The sequence below is a fragment of the Mus caroli genome, chromosome 17 (genome assembly GCF_900094665.2).
Source record: "Mus caroli chromosome 17, CAROLI_EIJ_v1.1, whole genome shotgun sequence".
Lineage (NCBI taxonomy): Eukaryota > Metazoa > Chordata > Mammalia > Rodentia > Muridae > Mus > Mus caroli.
The window spans coordinates 80,234,523-80,256,866 of record NC_034586.1 but is presented as its reverse complement, the minus strand read 5'-3'; the positions used below and the strand labels follow the sequence as shown (position 1 = coordinate 80,256,866).

The 22,344-nt window shown below is 44.7% G+C and overlaps 2 protein-coding genes across 2 annotated transcripts in view; one reads left to right on the top strand and one right to left on the bottom strand.

Annotated features, from left to right (window-relative positions):
• Abcg5 (ATP binding cassette subfamily G member 5) overlaps window positions 1–4,320 on the top strand; it is a 23,999-nt gene extending 19,679 nt beyond the window's left edge. Inside the window, exons 12-13 of the mRNA XM_021149107.2 lie at window positions 2,562–2,674; window positions 3,829–4,320. Coding sequence (XP_021004766.1) covers window positions 2,562–2,674; window positions 3,829–4,022 — 307 coding nt within the window. The 3' untranslated portion in view covers window positions 4,023–4,320. The remainder of the gene's footprint in view (window positions 1–2,561; window positions 2,675–3,828) is intronic.
• Window positions 4,321–6,937: 2,617 nt separating this feature from the next.
• Window positions 6,938–22,344, bottom strand: part of Dync2li1 (dynein cytoplasmic 2 light intermediate chain 1) — a 29,175-nt gene continuing 13,768 nt past the window's right edge. Inside the window, exons 6-13 of the mRNA XM_021149080.2 lie at window positions 20,452–20,638; window positions 19,361–19,429; window positions 18,738–18,815; window positions 16,225–16,301; window positions 15,828–15,898; window positions 14,244–14,341; window positions 13,756–13,848; window positions 6,938–7,214 (exon numbers count right to left, since the gene is read on the bottom strand). Of these exons, the coding sequence (XP_021004739.1) occupies window positions 7,152–7,214; window positions 13,756–13,848; window positions 14,244–14,341; window positions 15,828–15,898; window positions 16,225–16,301; window positions 18,738–18,815; window positions 19,361–19,429; window positions 20,452–20,638 (736 nt within the window). The 3' untranslated portion in view covers window positions 6,938–7,151. The remainder of the gene's footprint in view (window positions 7,215–13,755; window positions 13,849–14,243; window positions 14,342–15,827; window positions 15,899–16,224; window positions 16,302–18,737; window positions 18,816–19,360; window positions 19,430–20,451; window positions 20,639–22,344) is intronic.

The following is a 22,344-nucleotide window of genomic DNA, read 5'->3' as shown; positions in this document are numbered from 1 at the left end:
ACACACACATGAGCACACACACACATGAGCACACACATACACACATGAGCACACATACACACACATGAGCACACACACATGAGCACACACATACACACATGAGCACACAAGCATGCACATACACACACATGAGCACACACATACACACATACACACACAAGCATGCACACACACAAGCATGCACACACACCCACACTCACATACAAATACAAACACACACATATACACACAATACAAACGCACAGAAACAGAGAAACACACACACACATACATGCTCACACACACACACATCATTAAGGCCATCTTACACTGCATCCTTTCTTTAATATCTAAGACTGCCGGTCTTGAGAGCAGCAGTATGTACCATTCATCACCAGTCTTTCTTAGTGAGCAGCACAGGACCTAGAGCCAATTAAGTTTGCAAAAGTCACTGGTTAGACTGAACGAAGAAGTGAACGACTTTCTTTGGGCTGCTACACAGGGGTCAGGTGCTGGCTGTGTAGGTTCCCTTTCTGATATCGAGTATATGTGCACACGGGGCACATGTCTTGTGCTCAGCTCGGTGCACAGGGAGAGATGAGGGCACACTCCTGACCTCAAAGCAGCAGTACACAGCAGGGCAGGCCCCAGAGGGCAGTCCCTCTGGGGCCACCACCCTGTCCAGGTCTTTTTCATCTCATAGTTGGTCTTTTGCCATAGCCTGCTCCCCCTTCTTTGCTGCCTCAGTCACACCCTCCTCATTCTGCCTCTTGGCACTGCGTCCACTTCCTTAAAACACCCTGATTGTTTTCATGGTTCTTCAGGGTCAACTCATTTCAAGGCCCAGACCTACTGTTTCCCAAGCTCATCTCCCTGGCCTTCACTTCCCACCCTCGCTCGGTCTAGTGGCACTGTGGGGCTGACAGGCTTGTGCTTAGGCCATCTGCCTGCCTCCTTATGTTTTCCTTCTCCTCTGTAATTTCTTCCCCATCTACCCTTCCCAGCCCACAGTTCCTCATCTTGGAAAGCTGCCAGTAGCTCCAAGTCGAGGGTCTGGGGACCACCTGGGTATAGGAGAGACAACAAACGTGAACCGTAAGGGTGAGGTGGACAAGTGGCATTGGTTGTCGGTGTGCTCTTGTATTCTATTGTACCATTGAGGATGTGCAGTCTATGTGCCCAACTGCATGGTGAGGTCTTTAGGGATAGGATACTTAAAAATATCCCAAAGTGCCGGGCAGTGGAGCACGCCTTTAACACCTTTAACCCCAGCACTTGGGAGGCAGAGGTAGGTCCATCTCTGTGAGTTTGAGGCCAGCCTGGTCTACAGAGCGAGTTTCAAGACAGCCAGGGCCACACAGAGAAACCCTGTCTTGAAAAAACTAAAACAACAACAAGAATTCCTGAGCACCTAGGATTAGAGTCTCATAAAGAGAAATTATTTAATATATATTTGATTGTTTTACTTGTGTGAATGTCTGTGTACCACATGTATATCCGATGCCTAAGGGAGTCAGAAGAGTCTGTTGCGCCCTCTGCAACTGGAGTCACAAGTGGCTGTGGGCCACCAAGTAGGTGCTGGATTTGAACCTAGGTCCTCTACAAGAGCAAAAACTGCTCCAAACTCTTGAGCCATCTCACAGGTCCCATAATAGATGGTTACTGATAGAAACCATACAGTTGTCCAAGAGGGAATCAGTATTAGTGGGAAGTTCCTCCCGAGACAGAGTGGAAAGGAGCTTGCTTCACAGGATAAAGAAAGGAACAAGGGGCGGGGAACACCCAATCCCAAACCCGAGAGCCTCTGCTTGCAGGCTCAGCTTTTCCCCTTGTATTTTGGTGGTGGTGTTTTGTTTTGTTTTGTTTTTGAAACAGGGTGTGTGTGTGTGTCTGTGTGTGTGTGTGTGTGTAGCCCTGGCTGTCCTGAACTTAACACTGAAGACCAGGCTGCCCTCGAACTCACAGAGATCCGCCTGTCTCTACATCCCGAGTGCTGGGGTTAAAGGTGTGCTTCACCCCAGCCAGACTCCTTATATTCTGATCTGTTTCTTGAATCACCCTTAGGACCTTCAGATCTCTGCTTAGTCAGATGATGTTGTGTGTGCTAGGTGTATGATTTCTTGCATGTTTATTTAAGTAATGGAGAGAGAGAGAGAGAGAGAGAGAGAGAGAGAGAGAGAAAACAAGCCAACAGCCATGAGAGGCTTTTAGGTCTCTACTGAGATGGGCTGCCAGGTAGATGCCAGTACCACGCTGACTGACATGGAGGGGTGACTGGGATCTAGGTGGGAGTAAAGCTCACCCAGAGTGTGAACAGTCTAGTTCTACATGGTGTGAGTCTCACAAACACACATGTTATACCATAACGCCAAAATGTCAGCAGTTGTTTCTAGGTCATGGTATTTATTTCCTTACAGTTTTCCGTGTTATTTGAAGATTTCACAGTAACGGTCACTCTTATCCATAGAAATGCAAGATTATATTTAGATTAGAAAACATAAAGACATCTTTTTTTTTTTCATTTAGCAAAACTTTCCTAGAACCTATTGAATTTTCTTTCTCTTTTTCTCTTTTTTCTTAAGAAACATACAAGAAATGCCCATTCCTTTAAAAATCCTGGGTTATTTTACATTCCAAAAATACTGTTGTGAGATTCTCGTAGTCAATGAGTTCTACGGCCTGAATTTCACTTGTGGTAAGTATTCTATTTTATAATATTTTTTTTGCATGCTACTCTAACTAAGCTGAGACCCGGGCTCTCTGACTGGGCTGGGCTGGCTGGACACCAAGAGTTAGGGATTGTTGACTCTCCAGTGCTGGGATTACATGTGTCACCACGCCCAGCGTTTTGTGCGTGCACACCAAACTCAGGTCTTCTTGCTTCTGTGGCTTTGCTGACTAAGTTATTGTCCTAAGCTTCCGAAATATTGTGTTTTCATAATAAAAGTATTTTAAACCTCGATTTGAAAGAAAACCCACCATTTTCTCTGATTTAAGGCATTTAAAAAAGATATTTATTTCACCTGGGAATGTTTGCCTCCGTGTGTGTCTGTATGTGCGCTGTGTGAGTACCTAGCAGCTGGCGGAGGCCAGAAGAGGGAGGCAGGTCCCTTGGAACTGGAGTTCCAGACAGTTGTAAGCAGCTGAGTGAAGTCTGGGAAGCAAACCCATGTCCTCTACATGAGTGGACAGTGCTCTTTCTGTGGCCATCTCTACAGCCACACCCCACTCTCTCTTGTTTCTCAAAGGAAACTATTCAGAGGTCAACTTTAGTCTCCTGTCAGTAGTCAATAGCTTACGGGCACTTTGATATTCTTATAAAGTGACAGGCCTATGTAATTGCTAGTATATTCCAGATAGGCTCAGTTCTTATCTGCTGAGCACACCAAAGCAAGCTAATGTGGCCTCTGTCCCCCAAGATGTTCATAGATTACAGATGAGTAAACCCATCTTTTATGACAAAAGTCAGCCTCCAAGCTCATGACTGGGCACTGAGAACACAAGTCCCTTGGCCACTGGAAATTCCAGTGCCTGGCAGAGTTCAGTGGTTAAAAATCTTCAACTAACAATGCAGGTAACTTCAGGGCATTTGATGGTAGGTGAAGATCAGGAAGAGGATAATAAATCTAAAATACAAGCAAATAGTTTTCCATCTCCACAAAGCCAGGGTTCCTCCCCTGCCAGGCTCATGTCTGCTTCATTGCACTGTTAACTCTGGGTTCTCCAAACACTGTGTGTCTTTCATGAAGAGGGCTACTTAGAGGCCTGAGCACTTTCTCAACATCAGGGGAACATTTGTGAGTGGATAATCTGAGGCCCGGGAGAGCTGACACTGCCTTTTCCTTGCAGGTGGATCCAACACCTCTATGCTAAATCACCCGATGTGCGCCATCACCCAAGGGATCCAGTTCATCGAGAAAACCTGCCCAGGTGCCACATCCAGATTCACGGCAAACTTCCTCATCTTATATGGGTTCATCCCAGCTCTGGTCATCCTAGGGATAGTGGTTTTTAAAGTCAGGGACTACCTGATTAGCAGATAGTTAAGATGACAGGCAGGAAAGGGTTAATGGGCAGGCACACCCACTGTGGAGCACAGAGACGTACTGTCTTCAAACCGGCAGGATTCCATCTGCGACCCTTGTGTCTATCCGGAGCCCCAAGGGCAACGAGAACTCACAGCCCTCTGCTATTCCAGCTTGTGGGGCAATGCGGTGCTTGGACATTGTGACTGAACTGGTCCAATAATGTAAATAATAATAATTCATAAACCTACAGGACATTAGCTTGACTATGTGTTTTTTTTCTAGGCACAGAAAAATAAACCCATTTAAAAAATTATGTTTACATTTGATAAAGAATTTGATAAAAATAAAAAATGCTTATGATTACTGACTGAGCAATACAGGGGAAATGCTCTGGGTTTTACTGAGGAAGCCTCCTACAGACGAGGATAAGGAACTTCCGCTGCCGTTTAACCTGCCCCCCCTCCATGCTGTCCACATGATGGGGCTGGGTCACCTGACCACAGCAGACAGCTGCTGGGCAGATGTTGGTGAACACCCCTGATACGCAGCAATGAAACTGCAGGAAGAGGATGAATATTGAGCTCCAGATATCAGACAAATGTTGGCTGTTCTCCACTCTTAGCATAGCTTGCCTTTTACAATGAAGCATGTGATAGAAATGAGCTATGTGAGTCTGGGGGGCGGGGGGCAGCTGCTATGCAACGTCCACATCGAATACTAGTCAAGGGCTGGCGAGATGGCTCAGCGGGTGAGAGCAATGCTCTTCCAAAGGTCCTGAGTTCAAATCCCAGCAACCACATGATGGTTCACAGCCACCAGTAATGGGATCTGACGCCCTCTTCTGGTATGTCAGAAGTCAGCTATAGTGTACTTATGTATAATAATAAATCTTTGGGCCAGAGCGAGCAGGGAACTGAGCGAACGGGGCCAACGAGAGCGATGGGGCTGACTGGAGGGAGCAGGGTTGGCCAGAGCAAGCAGAGGTCCTAAATATTCAATTCCTAACAACTACATGATGGCTCACAACCATCTGTACAGTCGCAGTGCACTCACATACATAAAATAAATAGATAAATCTTTTAAAAAAAGAAAAGAAAACTAGTCAAGTGGTGCTTCCCCCCCCGCCCCGCCCCCACCAGGAATCCATGGTCCAGAGTTGTGGAGGGGAGGGATGCTGATAAGAGCAGACACATGAACATACTTCCAGAGATGAAATGATGGGTGTGGGCTGTTAGAAATGAATTCTCTGCTAAATGATTGATTATCTTTTTCATTGATCTGCAAGTAATTCGTGAGCAACTCTCAAATTTAATTCTCTCAATGTTACCATGGTAACGACGAGCGAGGCTCTCAGAGAGAGCGCATGAACTTGTCCTGTTACTGCGACCTAGCTTGTAAAGAATGATAAATTATAGCACTTGAAATGCCTCCCATCACAGAATGAAGGAAGCCACCGTGGAAGCCTATTGCTCAGAACTGTATTTAAGGATCTGAGGCGTCGGTACATTACCAGTATAGTATTGTCAGTTTTTATAAAAGGTCTGTGACACCAATGATTATGGTATAATAGTTACACAATGTCTTACAGATTATGTATGTCACATCAGTTATATGCAGCCTTAGAGACGTAATCTACTCAAGCAGTTCAAACAGGGTCCCTCAGGAGCCTCCTTGGAAGTCACTGATTTCAACTTGCTGAGGATAGGAGGAAGTGGAAGGGCCTTTGCTATTCACATGCAGATGAATTTCATTCTAGTTCAGGAACATCTGGGAAATTGACATTGTGAGTGACTTCACGCTATTAAATGCTAGTGATAGCACCCTAGAAACACCCCGGCTTTCAATACGAGACAGCCAGTGTCTCAAGTCACATAATGGAGAGTGATAGAAGAAAATCGACTTCCAGAACAAACACTACTATTGTTGTTATAGCTTGGGTTGTTTGCGCCATCAAGGTGCTGGCCACAGGAGGGCTTTCTCCACAGCACAGATGTGTCATAAATCCGCTGAACATTATCCCCAAATGTCAGAACCATATGCAAGACAAACAGCCAACAGACTCTTCCTCCATCAAAATGACCCAAAGGCGACTCCCTACCACACGCCCCCACCGACCTTCCTGCTCTTAGCTGACCTGCTGACTTGAAGCTGTGCCTGTAGTGTGTGAAGAGACATGCAGGTTACAAGAATACACTTTCCTGACTTATGATGATGGCTGCACTTACCCAGAACTGGCTTCTTACATGCGATACTCATCCGGGAGTCATTCTGGGTATATTTCTCCTCTCATGAAGTTTTGGTCAGCTTAGTGACATGCTAGCCCATAAGTCTAGCCTGTTCTTTAAAAGGTGATATTTAAGGCGAATGTGACAGTCTCACTGGGTGAAGAGGGGAGAAGTGGGGGTGGAGGTGGCTGCTTTAGGTGGCTCGTTCCAGAGGCAGCTGGAATCTGAGTTTAAGGACCAGGAAAGCGCACCTGCAGCTGTTTCCTGTGCCCCTCTGTTGAAGGGAGACCATGACAACAGAGAACTCCTTCCTGGTTTCCTGACAGCTGCATCTGAGTACACCTTCCAGAAGGACGGTGTCCAACATGGGCACCCACCTTTATATGAAAATTGCTACCAGAGCCAACAAAATGGCTCAGTGGCTAATGGCATCTGCCACCAAGCCTGCTGCCCTGAGTTTGATACCCAGAATCCAAATGGTACAAGGAGTCTTGAAAGTTTTTCTTTGATCTCCATAAACATACCATGGCATGTGTGTGTGTGCACACACGAGAGCTCGCGTGCGCACACACACACACACACACACACAGGATAAGTAAGTAAATAAGAAAAACTGGTACCAAACACCCTTGATTCATATTGCTAAAGAATAAGAGCAAACACTTATACATACCAAAAACTTTATACTTAGATGTTGCAACTAGGTGATAGAAAATTCTTTTATTTGAAAAAGAATGACATATAGTGAATATTTTCCTTCTAAAAGACCTCAGAGCATTCAGAAAGTTGCACCAGAACAAGAAACAGATTTTCTCTAACAGATTATATGCTCAACTTTCTTCCCATGTTGCCACAGAAGGTAAGAAAATCATCTTTCTCGAACTTGGAAAGAAAGCCACGCCCACAGCAGAGAAGCAGGTCAGGAGTCCAGCTCAATTTGCTTCCAGGTCTTAGAGGAGCTTCTCTTGTACTGTTCTAGTTCCTGAAATAAAGATGTGCATCACTTTAAGACAAGACATAATTTCAGGTGAACGCTCATAGGCCACACAGTGCAGCCTTTCCGGCTGTAATCCTCAAGGCTTCCTGAGACCGACTCTGTGACTCTACTAAAAGCTTGTCTTCTAGAGGACAGCCCCCAGAGACTCTGGGCAGACTAAGCATCACTCAGAGATGAATCTAGTAAAATTTCAGACAAAATTATTTACTATACAGAATATGCAACTAACTTTTCAATTAACAAAGCAAGGTGCTTATACTTCGAGGATTTAAAAGTAGATCGATTTGAAAGTGAAATTCAGCCCTTTCCTAAAGTTAGTTTGAAGTTAGCAGTGTTTGAGATGTAGATGTTCTTCAATCCAGTGGTTTTGCTTTGAGAAATGCTATCCTCCTAGGGCTGGAGAGATGGCTGAGTGGCCAAGAGCACAGGCTGATCTTCCTGAGGACCCGGGTGTGAGTCCAGCCATCACGTGTGTCTCACAGATGTTTATAACTGCAGTTTCAGGGGATCCAAAGCCCTCATCTGGTCTGTGCACGAATATAGTGCACAGAATACATGCAGGTAAACAACCACACACATAAAATAATAATACAAAAATTTAAAGAAGAAACTTGTCATACTGAGTTAGGTGTGTTGGTGCATATCTGAAGGCCAGCGTTGGGGAGGCAGGCTGCAGAATCTTAGGTTCAAGGTCAGCCTAGGTTTCACAGTAAGATCTCAAGGCCTGGGGTGTGGCTCATGAGTAGAGTGCTCGTCTAGCTATGGGTTTCTTCCCCATCACTGAGAAGACAAACTGTAGTGTTAGGCATGGTAGCAAATGCCTTTAATTCCAGTACCTGGGAGGCAAAGGCAGCAGAGGTCAGCCTGACCTACATAGCAAATTCCAGGGCTACACAGCAAGACCCTGACTTAAGCAAGCAAGCAAGCAAACAAACAAACAAACAAACAAAACCCTCAAAACCCAAAAACGACTTTTTGGTTTTGTTTCTTCAATATACAGTCTCACTACATACCCCTGGCTGTCCTGGAACATGCTCTGTAGACCAGGCTGGCCTCAGACTCACAGAGATTGTGAGTCAGACTGCCTCTGCCTCCCAATTGCTAGGATTAAAGGCATGTGCCACCACTGGCTTTCTTAAAGACAGAAACTAACAGACATGGGCTTTGGAGATGGCTCATTGGGTAAGTGAGCTTGTAATGACAGCTTAAGACCCGAGTTCAAATCCCCACATCAAAAAAGAACAACAAAACAAAACAAACAAACAAAACAGAGCAACAGTGAAGGGCGCAGGGTGTGGACAGACAGATGCCCCTGCAAAGCATCCATACCTGGAAACCCAGCTGTCTGCAGAAAGGACTGACTAAAATCAGTGTCTATTACAGTCAGCCTTGGGCAGCCTAGTGAAACCAATGGTAGACATATGTGCCCCATAAGAAGAGCAACAGTGGGAAGAAGACAGGAGAGTTCCTCTCCTTTTCCATCTCTAACAGCAGTGGAAGAAACTGGGGATGGACAGCAGTCCTCGGAAGGGGTCATCCCCGGGCGAGCACCCTGTGCTGGTGACTGTCTAAGCAACTGTACAAAATGTACACGGGTATCACGGTTCTGGATAAACAAAGGTGGTTGTTCTGGGATAGGTGAGCACTGCCCACTGGCTGGGGTTACTAACGTTCACAGTTTCTACAAACAAAATCCACTGCTGTGATCATAAAAAGTACAGATTATCTTCCACGGTTATGCTTAAGTTGTTACATTACAACTGAGTCATTACAATTGAGCTGTGCGTACACTCTAGAACGCTGAGCTGTGTGAAGACTCTAGAATGCTTTCATGATACTAACTCCAAAGCAGTCTTCAGCTTGGGTTATGTTTGAGTGATGCCAATCCAGTTTGCCAGTTAGTTTCCACTTACACCACTGAAGATTGCTAACTCATAAAAGGTAGGTAACTGGGTGTGGTGGCACCTACCTTTAATGCCAACCCTCAGGAGGCAGAGAGGAGCTCTAGATGTCTGAGGCCATCCTGGCCTACATAGTTTGTTTTTGGACAGCCAAGACTATACAGCTAGACCTTGTCTCAAAACAAAACAAAATTTACGAAAGAGGCACTGCAAGCTTTATCTTTAACTGGAAAAGGTTGGCTGTTCTTACCAAGACCAAGGGAAGTCTACTGCTTTGCAGCTCTTTGCTGGCTGTGGTATACAACTTGCATATAACATTACAGAGAAAAGAATGAGCCTGGTCACCTGGCCATGCCAAAGAAGGGAAAGGTGTCTTTGATTGATCCAGGAAAAACAAACACAGGAGTTTGTTTCAATATTGCTATCGGATGAACTTAGTACAGCCGATGTTTGAAAGATACAGTAGAGTTTTCTTTATACCGATTCTGTGTCTGTTTACAGAGCCATTAAAAAGCAAAACTAGGAAGCCCCTACCCAGGCTCACCCCTACCCACCCCTGCTCTCTTAAGAAGCCCTGAAGACTCTGAAGACACGGTCTATGGTTTATATGATGCGATACAATAACATTATAATGGATGACAGAGCATCTTCAGCAAAGGACAGTAGCACCGCTCTTCTCTAACCACGTGACCCCAGTATGTCAGTGTGCTTAATAAATCTGCAGCCCGAGGAGCGAGCTGATTGTTTCAGACTGGGGATCTAAACAAGGTAACTATGGCTAAACAAGAAGACCTTAAAAGTAAAAGCAATCATTTGCCTAAACCTCCCTCCCTCAACTCCTTTTTAAAAAGACATGGTCTCAATGTGTAGCCTGCGCTAGCCTGCAGCTCCCTATGCAGAGTACAGTCTCTCCGGGGCTAAGATTAAAGTCATGCATCAACATGATCATTTTCCTGTCCTGGTGGTTTTGTGTCAACTTGAACAAGCTAGAGCCATCAGAGAGGAAGGGGCTTCACTTGAGTAACTGCCTCCATGAGATCCAGTAAGGCATTTTCTCAATGGTGGAGGGCCCAGACCATGTGGGTGGGGCCGCCTCTGGGCTGGAGGGCCTGGGTTCTCTAAGAAAGCAAACCGAGGAAGCCTCGTAGAACAAGTCAGAAAGCAGCCCCCCTCCATGGCCTCTGCGCCAGCTCCTGCCTCCAGGTTCCTGTCCTGCTTGAGTTCCTGTTCTGACTCCCTTTGGTGATGAACAGCAATATGGAAATGTAAGCTGCATAAACCCTTTTCCTCCCAACTTGCTTTTTGGTCATGGTGGTTTGTTGTGGCAACAGAAACCCTGACCAAGACAATAGTCCTTTAACAAAGATACTGAGACAAGATGAGGGACTAAGCTAGCACTTTCCACGTTCTCATTTCCTGGAGTCGGGAATGGTGCAGAGCTCGAGGACGTCAAAGGCACCTCAAGATACTGAAGAAGCAGTCCCTGGTGCCTCGGTGCAATCTGACAGGAGAGACTTTGGAGCCATAAGAGTAAAGAGTGCTAATCTGTAAACAGCCTGTCTGGAGGAAAGCTGTGGTCTTTCCACCCATCCTCTGATCAGTGTGGGCTGGTCTCACAGACCACAGGACCTTCCTGTGTCGGAAAGAACTCAGTTCAAGGCAGATTCAAGCTTGGTGGCTGCCCTAGTTATTTTGTGATATGATACCATGACCAAAAGAAACTTGGAGGAGAAAAGGGTTTATTTTAACTTACATATATACCTGCTGCATTCATCAGGGAGGGAAGTCAGGGCAGCAGGAACAGGAGGCAGAGCTGAGGCACAGGCCATGGAGGGATTGCTGACCGGTTTGCTCTCCTCAGCTTGCTCAGTCTGCTTTGTTACTGCACTCAAGACACCAGCACAGAGGTGGTGCCACCCAGGATGGACTGGGCCCTCCATCAACCACTAAGAAAACGCCCCACAGGCTTAGCTACCACCCAGGCCTTTGGTTTGTTTGTTTGTTTTGTTTTTGTTTTTTAAAGATTTACTTATTCGTGTATTTATGTATATAAAATGTATATGTTGAGTGTTCTGTCTTTGTGCACATAAGAAGGTGTAATCAGATCCTTTTACAAATGGTTATGAGCCACCATGTGAGTGCTGGGACTTGAACTCAGGACCTCTTAACTACTGGGCCATCCCTCCTGCCTGTCAATACTCCAATCTTACTGAGGCATTTTTTTCCAATTAAGGTTCTCCCTCTCAGATGACTCTAGCTTGTGTTAAATTGACATAAAACTAGCCAGCACAGCGGCACATTCTTGGAATTCCTCCGGGGAATCCTGTAAGGTTGCAGGATTGTTTGTTCAAGGCCAGTCTGAGCTACAGAATGAGACCACCAAAAATAGTTTTATTTGAACAGCTACCATAAAAGAAGTACTTTATCACAAAGACTTCCAATGTGGCATTGCGGTCAGTGGTGGTGGGGTGCCGCCCCTACACCGGGGGCTATTTATAGAAAGGTATCTCCATGGAAGCTGGCAGATCTGAATGGAATTCCTGAGCTTGCTTCTCCATCCTAAACTCCATGCCATGCTCTAACCTCACCGCACACATGTGAGTGGGGACCACTTTCTGTTTCAGGCCTAACTGTTGCAGTTTGGGGGTAGGGAAGGAGACGAGAGGAAGGCCAAGTCTAGTGTCTGTGATTTGATGATGTAGGATGTCATCTCTTTCTCCGAAGAGCAAGACTAAGCAAGTTCTGGGTCCGAGGTGTCAGATTAGTCAGTCCAGACGGTCCTGAGAGCCTGCAGGCTGCTTTTAGCAGCGACACACACACACCCAGAGGCAAATCCTGAGTATGTTTTAGTCAGAAGCGGCAGAGCTCTGTTCTTTTAAATGAATATGCTATCACCCAGTGTCAACTCAGACCTCAGGACCTCAATGCTACTTTCAAGGGGAAAATGCTACCCAGCAATCAATAGTCATCAAAAGATGGAGGAGGCAACATCAAGGCAGAAGTCTAGACAGCTGGTGAAACTTTCACCTAAGCTTATCGTTTTTTATTTTCTCTCTCCATCTCTATCATCTATTTATGTATCTAACATTTATCCATCCTCCGTCTGTCTATCTATCCATCATGTCTGTCTGTCTATCTATCTATCTATCTATCTATCTATCTATCTATCTATCTATCTATCAATCAATCATCTATCTACCTATCTTTATATATCAATCTTTAGAATCAAATATTAATTAAATAATCAAGCATTAAGTGGCAATCACTGTCACAACTTTTACAGCAAAGTGCAAATTGTATGAAGATTCTATATGGGCCATCTGAAGTCCGCACAATTTATCTACTAGGACAACACAAATAAAACTGGCAAAATGAAGATATTATAATTTTTGTAGGTGAGTTAAAAAGACTATGTCAGTTAAGAGAGTCTGGCTGTTCTGTTGTGTTGTCTGAACACAAGGGTTAAGGATGGATGCTCCACTTTCATCTAACATGGAGTCAGAGGAGATATAATTCCAAAGTGTAAGTTCAGAGTTCCACATACGTCAGCATATTACTAACACCCGTGCATGTGACCTTATTAAAGCAGTCACGATGCCATAGAAACAGATAATAATGATTAATGATTGACTCTTGAAACTAATTGGGAGGTGACCTCCAATAAACTCTCCAGCCAAGGCTCATGTACAATGAGGGTTACATTAGGTCGTTCCATTTCCCCTACATTATGCTTCATGCTTCCCTACAGATACAAAGCCATTCAAATATCCACGCATATTATCAAGTTGTCTGGAATGTGTTTAAATAAAACACTTTGTTTACTTTGTTAATTGTAGGACCTCTTAGGTTAAGGGTGAGTGCTAGGAAAAATGCCCTGGTCACCAGTCCCAGCGGACTGTTGGGGGCTGGGACAGTAGACAGATGTCTCCAAGTAACCCCTGTGACAGTGCGACTGTCCGAGTTACATTGTTTTGCGTACCTGCCCAGATGTGGCCATGCTTCCAGCTTGCAGAGTGTGCTCTACAAGTGTGTCCTCATACAAGGACAGATGGTGTGACATCTTATGCTATCACAGTAAAAGGAGGGCTGACGAAATCTGTGTCCACTACTTGTGTCACGGTGGACCTCACCAACAGTTACATGCTTTCTTTTTTAAGATTTGATTCTGAAATGGGGCTCTCCTGCCGTGCCTACGTCTAAGCACTTTCTTCCGAGATCCTAGACTCTGTCAGGTGTGCCTATAGAGCTTGGTCTGACAGGGTAGAGTCCTTAACTGGACAAGGGAACCTTCCTAGGACAAGGGAAGAATAACCATGTCTAATGACCGAATGAGAAACAAAAGCGCTCAAAGACTCTTAAAACAGGAGTGTCTTAAGTGCCTCCCCAAGCGAGCGTGGGAGCCAGGACCCATCTCAACATTAAGTAAACTGGAACACTGGAAAAGGGTCTGTGTAGATATTTACATTTCCTTTGGGTGGTGGAGTGGTGGGTGACTTTCAAGTTTCTTTTATATGCATATCAGAATTTTTTCTATACAGATAGATATAATACTTAGGTGATTTTGCAAGTAAGAAATTATGAAAATGTATGAACTTCCCGATGAATACCACTGGGTTTGGAAATACCTGGTCCTTCTGCACCCTCATCTCATCCACTTCACTTTCTGCGTACTGTGGGTCTCGGGCTGGGTCCTGGATCGCCTTCAGGGTGCCAGTACTCTGAAATTACAGTTTCCCACGTCATTTCACGCCCACAGCCCACAGTGCCATAGTCACCATCTGTCTACGAGGCCGAGCTCCATCAGCGTGGCATCGAGAGCGCTCTGCTGTTTACAGCTTCCGTCAGACTCTCAGAAATCTACCGCAAACACACCCGTGCTCCCCACCTCCAGCCTGGGTCAGGTGTCTCTGCCTTCTAACAGCCAGAGAGCTCTGTATGGAAGGGACAGGGGCCATGCCTTACTCAGCTATTAATCTCCATGGTGCTTTGTCTACAACAGTTTTAGCAAACATTTCACCATTTTGGAACATGAGAGAGAGCTGGAGTTATCAGAACAGGCCTTTGGGCATCTCCCGTCACAGCTGACAGCTTCCCAGCAATGAAGAACATGTACCTTTGGTGGGAAGAGCTTGTCATACACCTTTCTCCACAGCTCCATAGGTGAGTGGGCCTGAAGCTTTCCAATGTCACTGTCAGCAACAGGAGGAGACCCTAAAATGGAAAGTTTACCTCAGTTGACTACAAAGATTCAATTTTTGTAAACTATTAACAAGCAGATGCCGTTTATTAAAGCACTAGTCCTAGGTCTCTTGTTTTCTATCTCCATATTACAGACACTATTATGATTGTGCTATCTTGGTTGTTGTACTGGAAACAGAGGCAGCAAGACATAACGGGTGAGCTATAACTCTGACTCCCACTCCCTACACTGGTATCTGTGCCCTGTTCAGCAATTCCAGGTCTCAGTGTTCACAATAGAAATACGCATGTGCTCATGGTAAAGACTTCATACAGCAGTGTCATCCATTTTACATAAAACCGATCACTGCCCAGAAGTTCATTACTATAGAGAATAAACTGGCAGTATGTATGGCTATGTTCCATAACCAGGAAAGAGTTCAAATATTAATTAGAACTGTAGGCAGAATATACATAGAAAACCCATTAAAGTATACTGAGATCAATAATACAGACTGGTAAAGTTTCTACACCACATACATGTGTATAAATGCAGAGTACCAGAGAGGTGTGTGAGGGATCCTGCATACACACACACACACACACACACACACACACAAGTGCACACACACACCACACACACACATATACATGCACACACCACACACACATGTGCATGTACACACACATACATGCACACACACACCATACACACATACACACACATACACACACACGCACATACATGCACACACTTGCACACACACATACATGCACACACACACCACACATACACACACACACCACACACATGCACATACATGCACACACACACACGCACGTGCACACATACACACATACATGCACACACATGCACACGCACATACCACACACAAGATTCAGCTCCTTCTTCCCCCTCGAAGTGCTGGGTTGTACCGAGGACCTTACTCATTTGAGGCACTCTACCACTGAGCTACAGTCCCTGTCCCTACTATTTTAATGAGGACAATATATTTATAACTTGAATATTTAAATTAATTTGAAAAAATTAAAAAATTCAGTCACTTTCTGGCAATTTTTGATCTATAACCTGAGATTTTTATCCTTTCTAACATCTTTATTGTCCCCCAAAATGTTCAACTATTAACCTTCAAGGTTCCCTTATCATTTTGGTGAGAAAGTATTGATTCCCTACTTGAGTGTGTGTGTGTGTGTGTGTGTGCATCCAACACTGGTGTTGGGAACTAAACTTGGGTCCTCTGGGAGAGCAGCAAGTGCTTCTAATTTCTGAGCCACGTCTCAGTTCCGGCTCTTACTTCTCCACACAGTGCCCTGCCTGCTATCACAAGTACGTCAATGTGCTGGGAGCTTCCTCAATTCTGGGGATACAAATGGATGCTTATGAAATAACTGCTACGAAATGAAGCCAGAATGGTGGTGTGCTGGAGACCAAGGAGGCAGGAAGAGAAAATCAATAAGCAATTTTAAAAGATTAAGCAATATTAATAAGTTCACCCACCTATCTGACATAAAGAATCCAGTCCTGCTGTGATAAACAGTGGCTTATTTTGATCCACACATATTGATTTGCTGTATGGCAAAGAAAAAGATTGTAATTTAGTTCACCAATTAAATATGCTGCCACGTTCTAGTATTAGTACACAGGCCACATTTTATCTAAGTCATGGATGAAAAAGCATTGACCCAAATGGGCCAGTACCATTGGTTGTGACAGACTAACCCCATAGTCAGCTCAAACCACGAGAAAGAACAAAGTCAGAGAAGACATATGGGAAAACTTCCAACTCCATTTAAAATGAACAGAAGAAAATCCTAAGCACAGAAAAGTGGTAAGGTGGAGGGGGATACAGAAGCCAGGGGACAGGGAGAACTGATTGGAAAATATTTACCAATACCTTTTTTCAATACCGAATGCCAACTGGTTGATAACACCGCGTATCTTCAGTAACAGAGCTTCTGACTTGCTGGTAAACTTAGAAACAAATGAGATAAATTACACTCTGCTCTCTCATCCTCTAACAGTAAAAACCACAGCTCTGAACAAGCACACTGGCCAGAGAATTACAACTTCTTTTCCTCAGAACATGTACATTTGAGTCGACAAAACAGGCTGACTAAGGCAGCCTCGATCAGCTTGCCTCGGTACCGACTTCATGAGTGTGTGATGCAGGAAGGACCCAGAGAGCTCACCAATCATCTCACGAGCTCAGCTCCATCATCAGAATTTGTTTTTAATTTGTACATTAGTGTTTGCCTGAAATGTTTGCTGTGTGTGTCAACACAAACATTCTTAATGTTCTAAAAGAAAATGTCCCCCAATCTAACTGGGTCAGTTAGACAGGGAGAAGCATATATAAGAGTAACTGTGACAGCTGCAGGCGGGGACAGTCACACTGGCACTCCCTGAATTGATTTTTTTTAGCTTCTTTTTTTAATCACCTGCAGAGCTGGGGGGGGGGCAATTCCTGAATCTTCCCCTGGGCTGATCTAAGAGAGCCAAATTGCAGCACCCCAGGACCGTGAAAGGGGGTGCCTGCCACCGAGAGCTAGGCTCTGACTCTTGAGTAAGCAGGATGTGTGTGTGTGTGTTTGTGTGTCCTCTACAGACGGTCAGTCACTGTTTGCCTTCTAAATACTTTGCTATTCAAAGGCAAAGGAGAACGGCTCGGATGTATGAAGTGAAATGAAATACTTATAAATCAAAGATAGCAAGTTTCTGGTTCCCGGGGGAGCTCCACAGGATGACGCTGACTCTGGTGTAAGAACAGGCTCACAGAGGAAGTACAGCACACAGGGCTCACAAAGGTCAGACACATTCATTTAAAACAAAGACTTTAATAATGATCATGTTTACCGTGTGATATGTAAAATAGGGATTTTTTTAATTAAAAAAGATTGTTGTACTTAGTTTTACTAAGAAATTATATATTTGTTACAATATAATATATTGTTATTGCTTTAAACTATGTAATTTTGTAATATTTTGTTTTTATCACATGGGCGAGGAGAAAGCCTAAGCACAAATGTTTCTCAGGGTCGAGGGGTGGGAGAGCACCAACTCATCTCACCATCTGCTGCCTCTCAAACCCCTCCCTCCACTCCTGCTGGTGCTCCAGAGTCAGCTTAGTGCTGGGAACCCCCCCTCACCGCCTCCCCCCTTCTCCTTCCTCCCCGTGTCCTCCCCAGAGCCACCCCTCCCACCCTCGGAGGTGCTCCTCTCCACTCATTAGGGGAAATGAATAAACTAGAAACTTCCTCCCCACTGGTTCTTTTCAAAATGGCAAAAAAAACTTTCCAAAGCCTGACGTATAGGCAGACAGAGTTCAGGCTAAGAAGGTAAAGAGAACACATAAAGAAATGGGAAGTGCTCTAAATGCATAGATATTGAACATACACAGAATACAGAGCGTGTACAGCTGGTACAGCTGGGGCAGCAACAGGCTCTACCCTGCCCTGGGGCTCTACATTTCTCTGAGCACTTTGATTCAGGAAAGCAGACCACCAACTATTTATTCAACAGCTAAGATAGCCTTGTTTGTTGTTGTTGTTGTTGTTTGTTTTGTTTGTTTTTGAGACAGGGTCTCATTATAGAGGCCCAGAAAAGGTCGACTATTTTAATTCCCACAATTACTCTTTTAACGTGCAAACATTTTAAGTTTGCCTAGCAAAAGCAGTTCAGAAATTAAGGTAGTATTTTCCAGCAAAATAGTTTTACATTTTATCTTTTGTTTAAAGGATAACCAGCAAAGTCTGGCCCCACCTCAGAAGATCGTTCCAACCCTGTGCTTTTCGGGTTGTTTCTGAGCCGCACAGGCTGCCTTGAACCTGAGCACTTCCTGCCCCATCCATCCGTCTCCTGAGGTGGGCTATTTATTCACTATTTATTCACTGGCTCCACAGTTCAGGCCCGCGCCGCTCCTCATGAAGCAGGCAGGCATGGTTCCCATTCGTTTTTACCTCAGAGGATGTGAAGCTTAAGTGGCTGGTCCAGAATCCTTGTCTATCAAGGAGTTGGTCACAGTGACACTGACCTGGGCAGCTCGACTCCAAGATTCATGATTTTAACCTCTATACCAGCATTGCTTTTACATAAAACATCATCTTATTTAAATCCCGCCCTTGCCCCCCTCTTTCTGGGCCCTTCCATTGAAGGAATATAGATTCTAATTCTTGAAGACAAAAATAAAAATGTGTGAACACACCAACGTATCTCTGAAGCTTGCCTGGGCTTACAGACACAAGCCGAGGAAGGTGGGGAGGCCATGGGCAGAGGGCTCTGCAGGGGCCCTGTCTAAGCAGAGCTTTGGAAGTGAGAAGGAAGGGGGCGGGGCGAGCTCAGGTCTCTATTATTCCCATCTGGGCAGCCCTCTCCTTTCTCCACACGCCCAGAGGGCAGGGAGGCACTGACCATCAGCGAGGCTCCGTAGTAATGTGCCACAAAGCGCAGGGTCTTACATATCACCTTTCTCTTCTCAGGATCAAAATCCTGTGGAAGAAAATTATTACAAGGAAAAAATAAGCCAGAGGACTCAACAGCTCACGTGGGGAGAAACACATTATTTGTTTTTAAATCCCCACCCTGAGGAGTCTGGCTCGGTCACCTCCACGTTCACATCTGGAGAGACTGAACAAGCCGCAGTCTCCTACTGCTATCAGATCTGTTTAAACGCTTGGCTTCAGAGAGTCCAGATATAAGCACACATTTCATCCCGCGCAATACCCTAAGGACTCCCTGACAAGCCAAGATAAGAAGAAACTAATTCCCTCCTTTCTGCAGTTTACAGTTGGGGAGTAAGTCTTACCCCTCAGTGCCAAGATGTGTTTTTAAGGTTTCTGCCTCACCCCGTTCTAACCAATGGGCTCGTTTTCCTGACCTCCTTGGGATGTCCTTATCATATCGTCCTTTCTAAAATCTTTTACATGGGTGTCTCTGAGCTGGTCCCTTCCAGAGGTACTGTTCTTATTTCATCATTTTCCCATAAAAGCAGAGCTACACATGCCCAGTGAACAGCTAGACATGGAAGCACCTACCTGGAAAATATCATATTTACTTCCAATAATGACCAGAGGTATTGGAAATGGGTCAATTAATTCCCGGTCCTGTTAATAAACAGATATACTTGATTATAGCTGTGTATTGCTATGTCCTCAGGAATTTCTGTTTACTTCAGAAGACACCTTTTACTCTCGTCATTGATGTTCACCATATTTTCTGTCATAGAGTTTGCTATGATATTAACTTTCACTTTGTGCTATATTTTAAGTGTGAAGCCAGAAATGGCAATTTTCATAACACCATGGCGCCCATTCACTTCTGTGGTCTGCTACTCTGGTTTGATTGTTTGTTTGTTTGTTTTGTTTTGTTTTCCAAGACAGACTCTGTGTAGCCCTGGCTGTCCTGGAACTTGTTTTGTAGACCAGGCTGGCCTCGAACTCTGATCTGCCTGCCTCTGCCTCCCGAGGGCTCCACCCAGCTACTGCTGGTCTTCCCTACAAGGACATCATCTTTAAGGGGCTTCTCATTTATGTAAAGTGAGTGCTGCTTGGCTGAGTTTGGTCCTGATTCTTTGTAAGACGCAGGCGCACAAACTATGGACACTAGGAAATGCTTCTCTTAGTTTGCTAGATGATGACATTCAGGACTGTATCTAAAAAACTTGTGCTGCCACCACAGCAACTCTATAACTTGATAGTTTGTGGATGGTGGGGGAGTCACATGACAGCCACTGAATGAATGCAGACGCCTGTTGCTGGGGAGGCAGCTGACTCTCTGCTCCTGCTTCAGTCTGTAGCTTCAGCCAGCCTCTTCCCAGTTCAACCCAGATTTTCATCTTCATTTTACAGAGATTATACAATCAATATCAGAACTCTACTCTAAAACTCCCTTTCTCTTGAGTGGTAAGGTACATTGCAGTGAACACGGCAGCTGTCTGACGAGGAGACGTCAGCGCCTTCCCCCTCTCTGGCTCTTTCTGAGGTTTATGAAATTGCTGTAAGTTTCCAGTAAATCAGTTCATTTACATCAAACACATTTTAAGCCATGCAGAAAATGAAAGAAGCTGTATTGCGGTACTGTCTCTACTCGGTGTGGCACTGAGGCCAGAACAAACCGGAAAGCTCACCGGATGGTCCTTCTGCACCACACTCCACATTCGTTGCCGCATCTCGGCCGAAGCCTTGGAGCTTGTCTTGCCCAGCTTCATTATCACCTTGTCTACATGGCTTTTTGTGGCTTGCAACAGATTTTCCATGGTTGACCAAAGATCATTAGGTTTGGAAAGATCCAAAACAAGAACAATAGAAAACGTCCTAAAGAGATAAAACGGCTGTAAACAAAGAGATTCCTCGTGGTAACTGTTTTGAGATGTGAAATGTCCTGAAATTTATCTAATATAGTTATAAACCCCAGCATGCTATTATTCCAAGACGGAGTGAGAGCTCACTTAGAGCCTTGTGTACTCTGGTCCTTCCTACTGGTACTCAGTATGACAGCTAAGAATGATGCAGTTCAGACAGAGAAGCTGAACGGGAATGGTCCGATGATGCCACTTTTAGACCTGACTTTACCTGGTACTCCACAGAAAAGGAGCAAAACTCTCACTGCCAAGGTCAGCAGCAACGCAATGTATACGGAAGGGAATGGACACACTGATGAGCCTTATGGGGAAGCCAGCGGGCTCGCTTAAGCTTTTTCTAGGCAGTTTCCCTAGATGTACTGATGCCCGTTTTATGGATCTGAAATTAGAAGCGCTTATTTATATAACTAGTAAGCTGGAAAAGTGCTTTTAAATCAAAGTCGTCTGTTTTCCAGCTATACTACTCTGTCTCTCTGAAAACAGGGCTCTGATTAGCAGAGGACTCTGCCATCACCACAGACAGTGGGCTCCACTCCTACACATTAAACATAAATCTAAATCTAAACTCTACAACAAAATAACCCATTTAAAAAAGGATTCCAATAACTCCAAAGAGATAGCTGTTGGCCAAGAAGCACATGAAAAGATGCTTGAGGACTGGAGAGATGGCTCAGAAGGTTCAATCCCTGGTTTACAAGCGTCTATGACTCTAGTTCCAGGGGGTTCTGACACCCTCTGCTGGCCCCTGTAAGTACTGCATGCATGTGGTACACAGATACACATTAACATGCAGGCAAAACAACAATACACATAAACATTTAAAAAATGCTCAACAATTTCAACTATGAGAAAGTTGTAAAAAAAAAACTCAAAAAGAGAGTGTGCTCTCACAGCCATTAGGGTAGCTGTTATCTAAGAAAAGACATAGGAAGTAAGTGCTGCTGAGAATACAGAAAATTTAACTGTGCATCGCTGGCAAGGGTATAAAACAGTGTCGCAGCCTTGGAAAACAGTGTGGCAGTTCCTGAAACAACACAACAGAAACACCACGCGGTTCAACATTCCATTTCCAGGTCTATGCCCGAATTCTGAAGAATATTTGTTATTTGTGTTTTGAGACCTTGTAGCCCTGGCTGTTCTGGAACTTACTATGTATCCAAGGTTGGCCTTGAACCATTTGCTTGCCTGGGTCCCAGACTGCTGGGATTATAGGCATGAGCCACTATGCCCAGAGGGAACCTATGACCGAAACACTATGTGGATATCAGTGTTCATGGCAGCAGCATCCACAATAGCCAAAGGGCAGAATAGCCCAAAAGTCCATGGACAGATTGATGGGTGAACAGACTGTAGGATATACAGATGGTGAAGCACTGCCCGCTATTACAAAGGAGGGAAGTTCAACACATGCTATACTATGACCTTGAGGACATTATACTAAGTTAAATAAACTACAAAAAGGCAAATACTACATGACCTCATTATATAAGACACCATGGAGTCAAACACTAGGAGCCCACAGGAACTTTACTGCAGGAAGACCACGAAGTCCTAGGAATGAATGTGGTGGTGCTGGCTGTACAGCCGTGGACATGTGCTCAATGCCACAGAAGACCTCATCATGAAGTACATCAGTGGGAGATGTTATATTGTGTATAT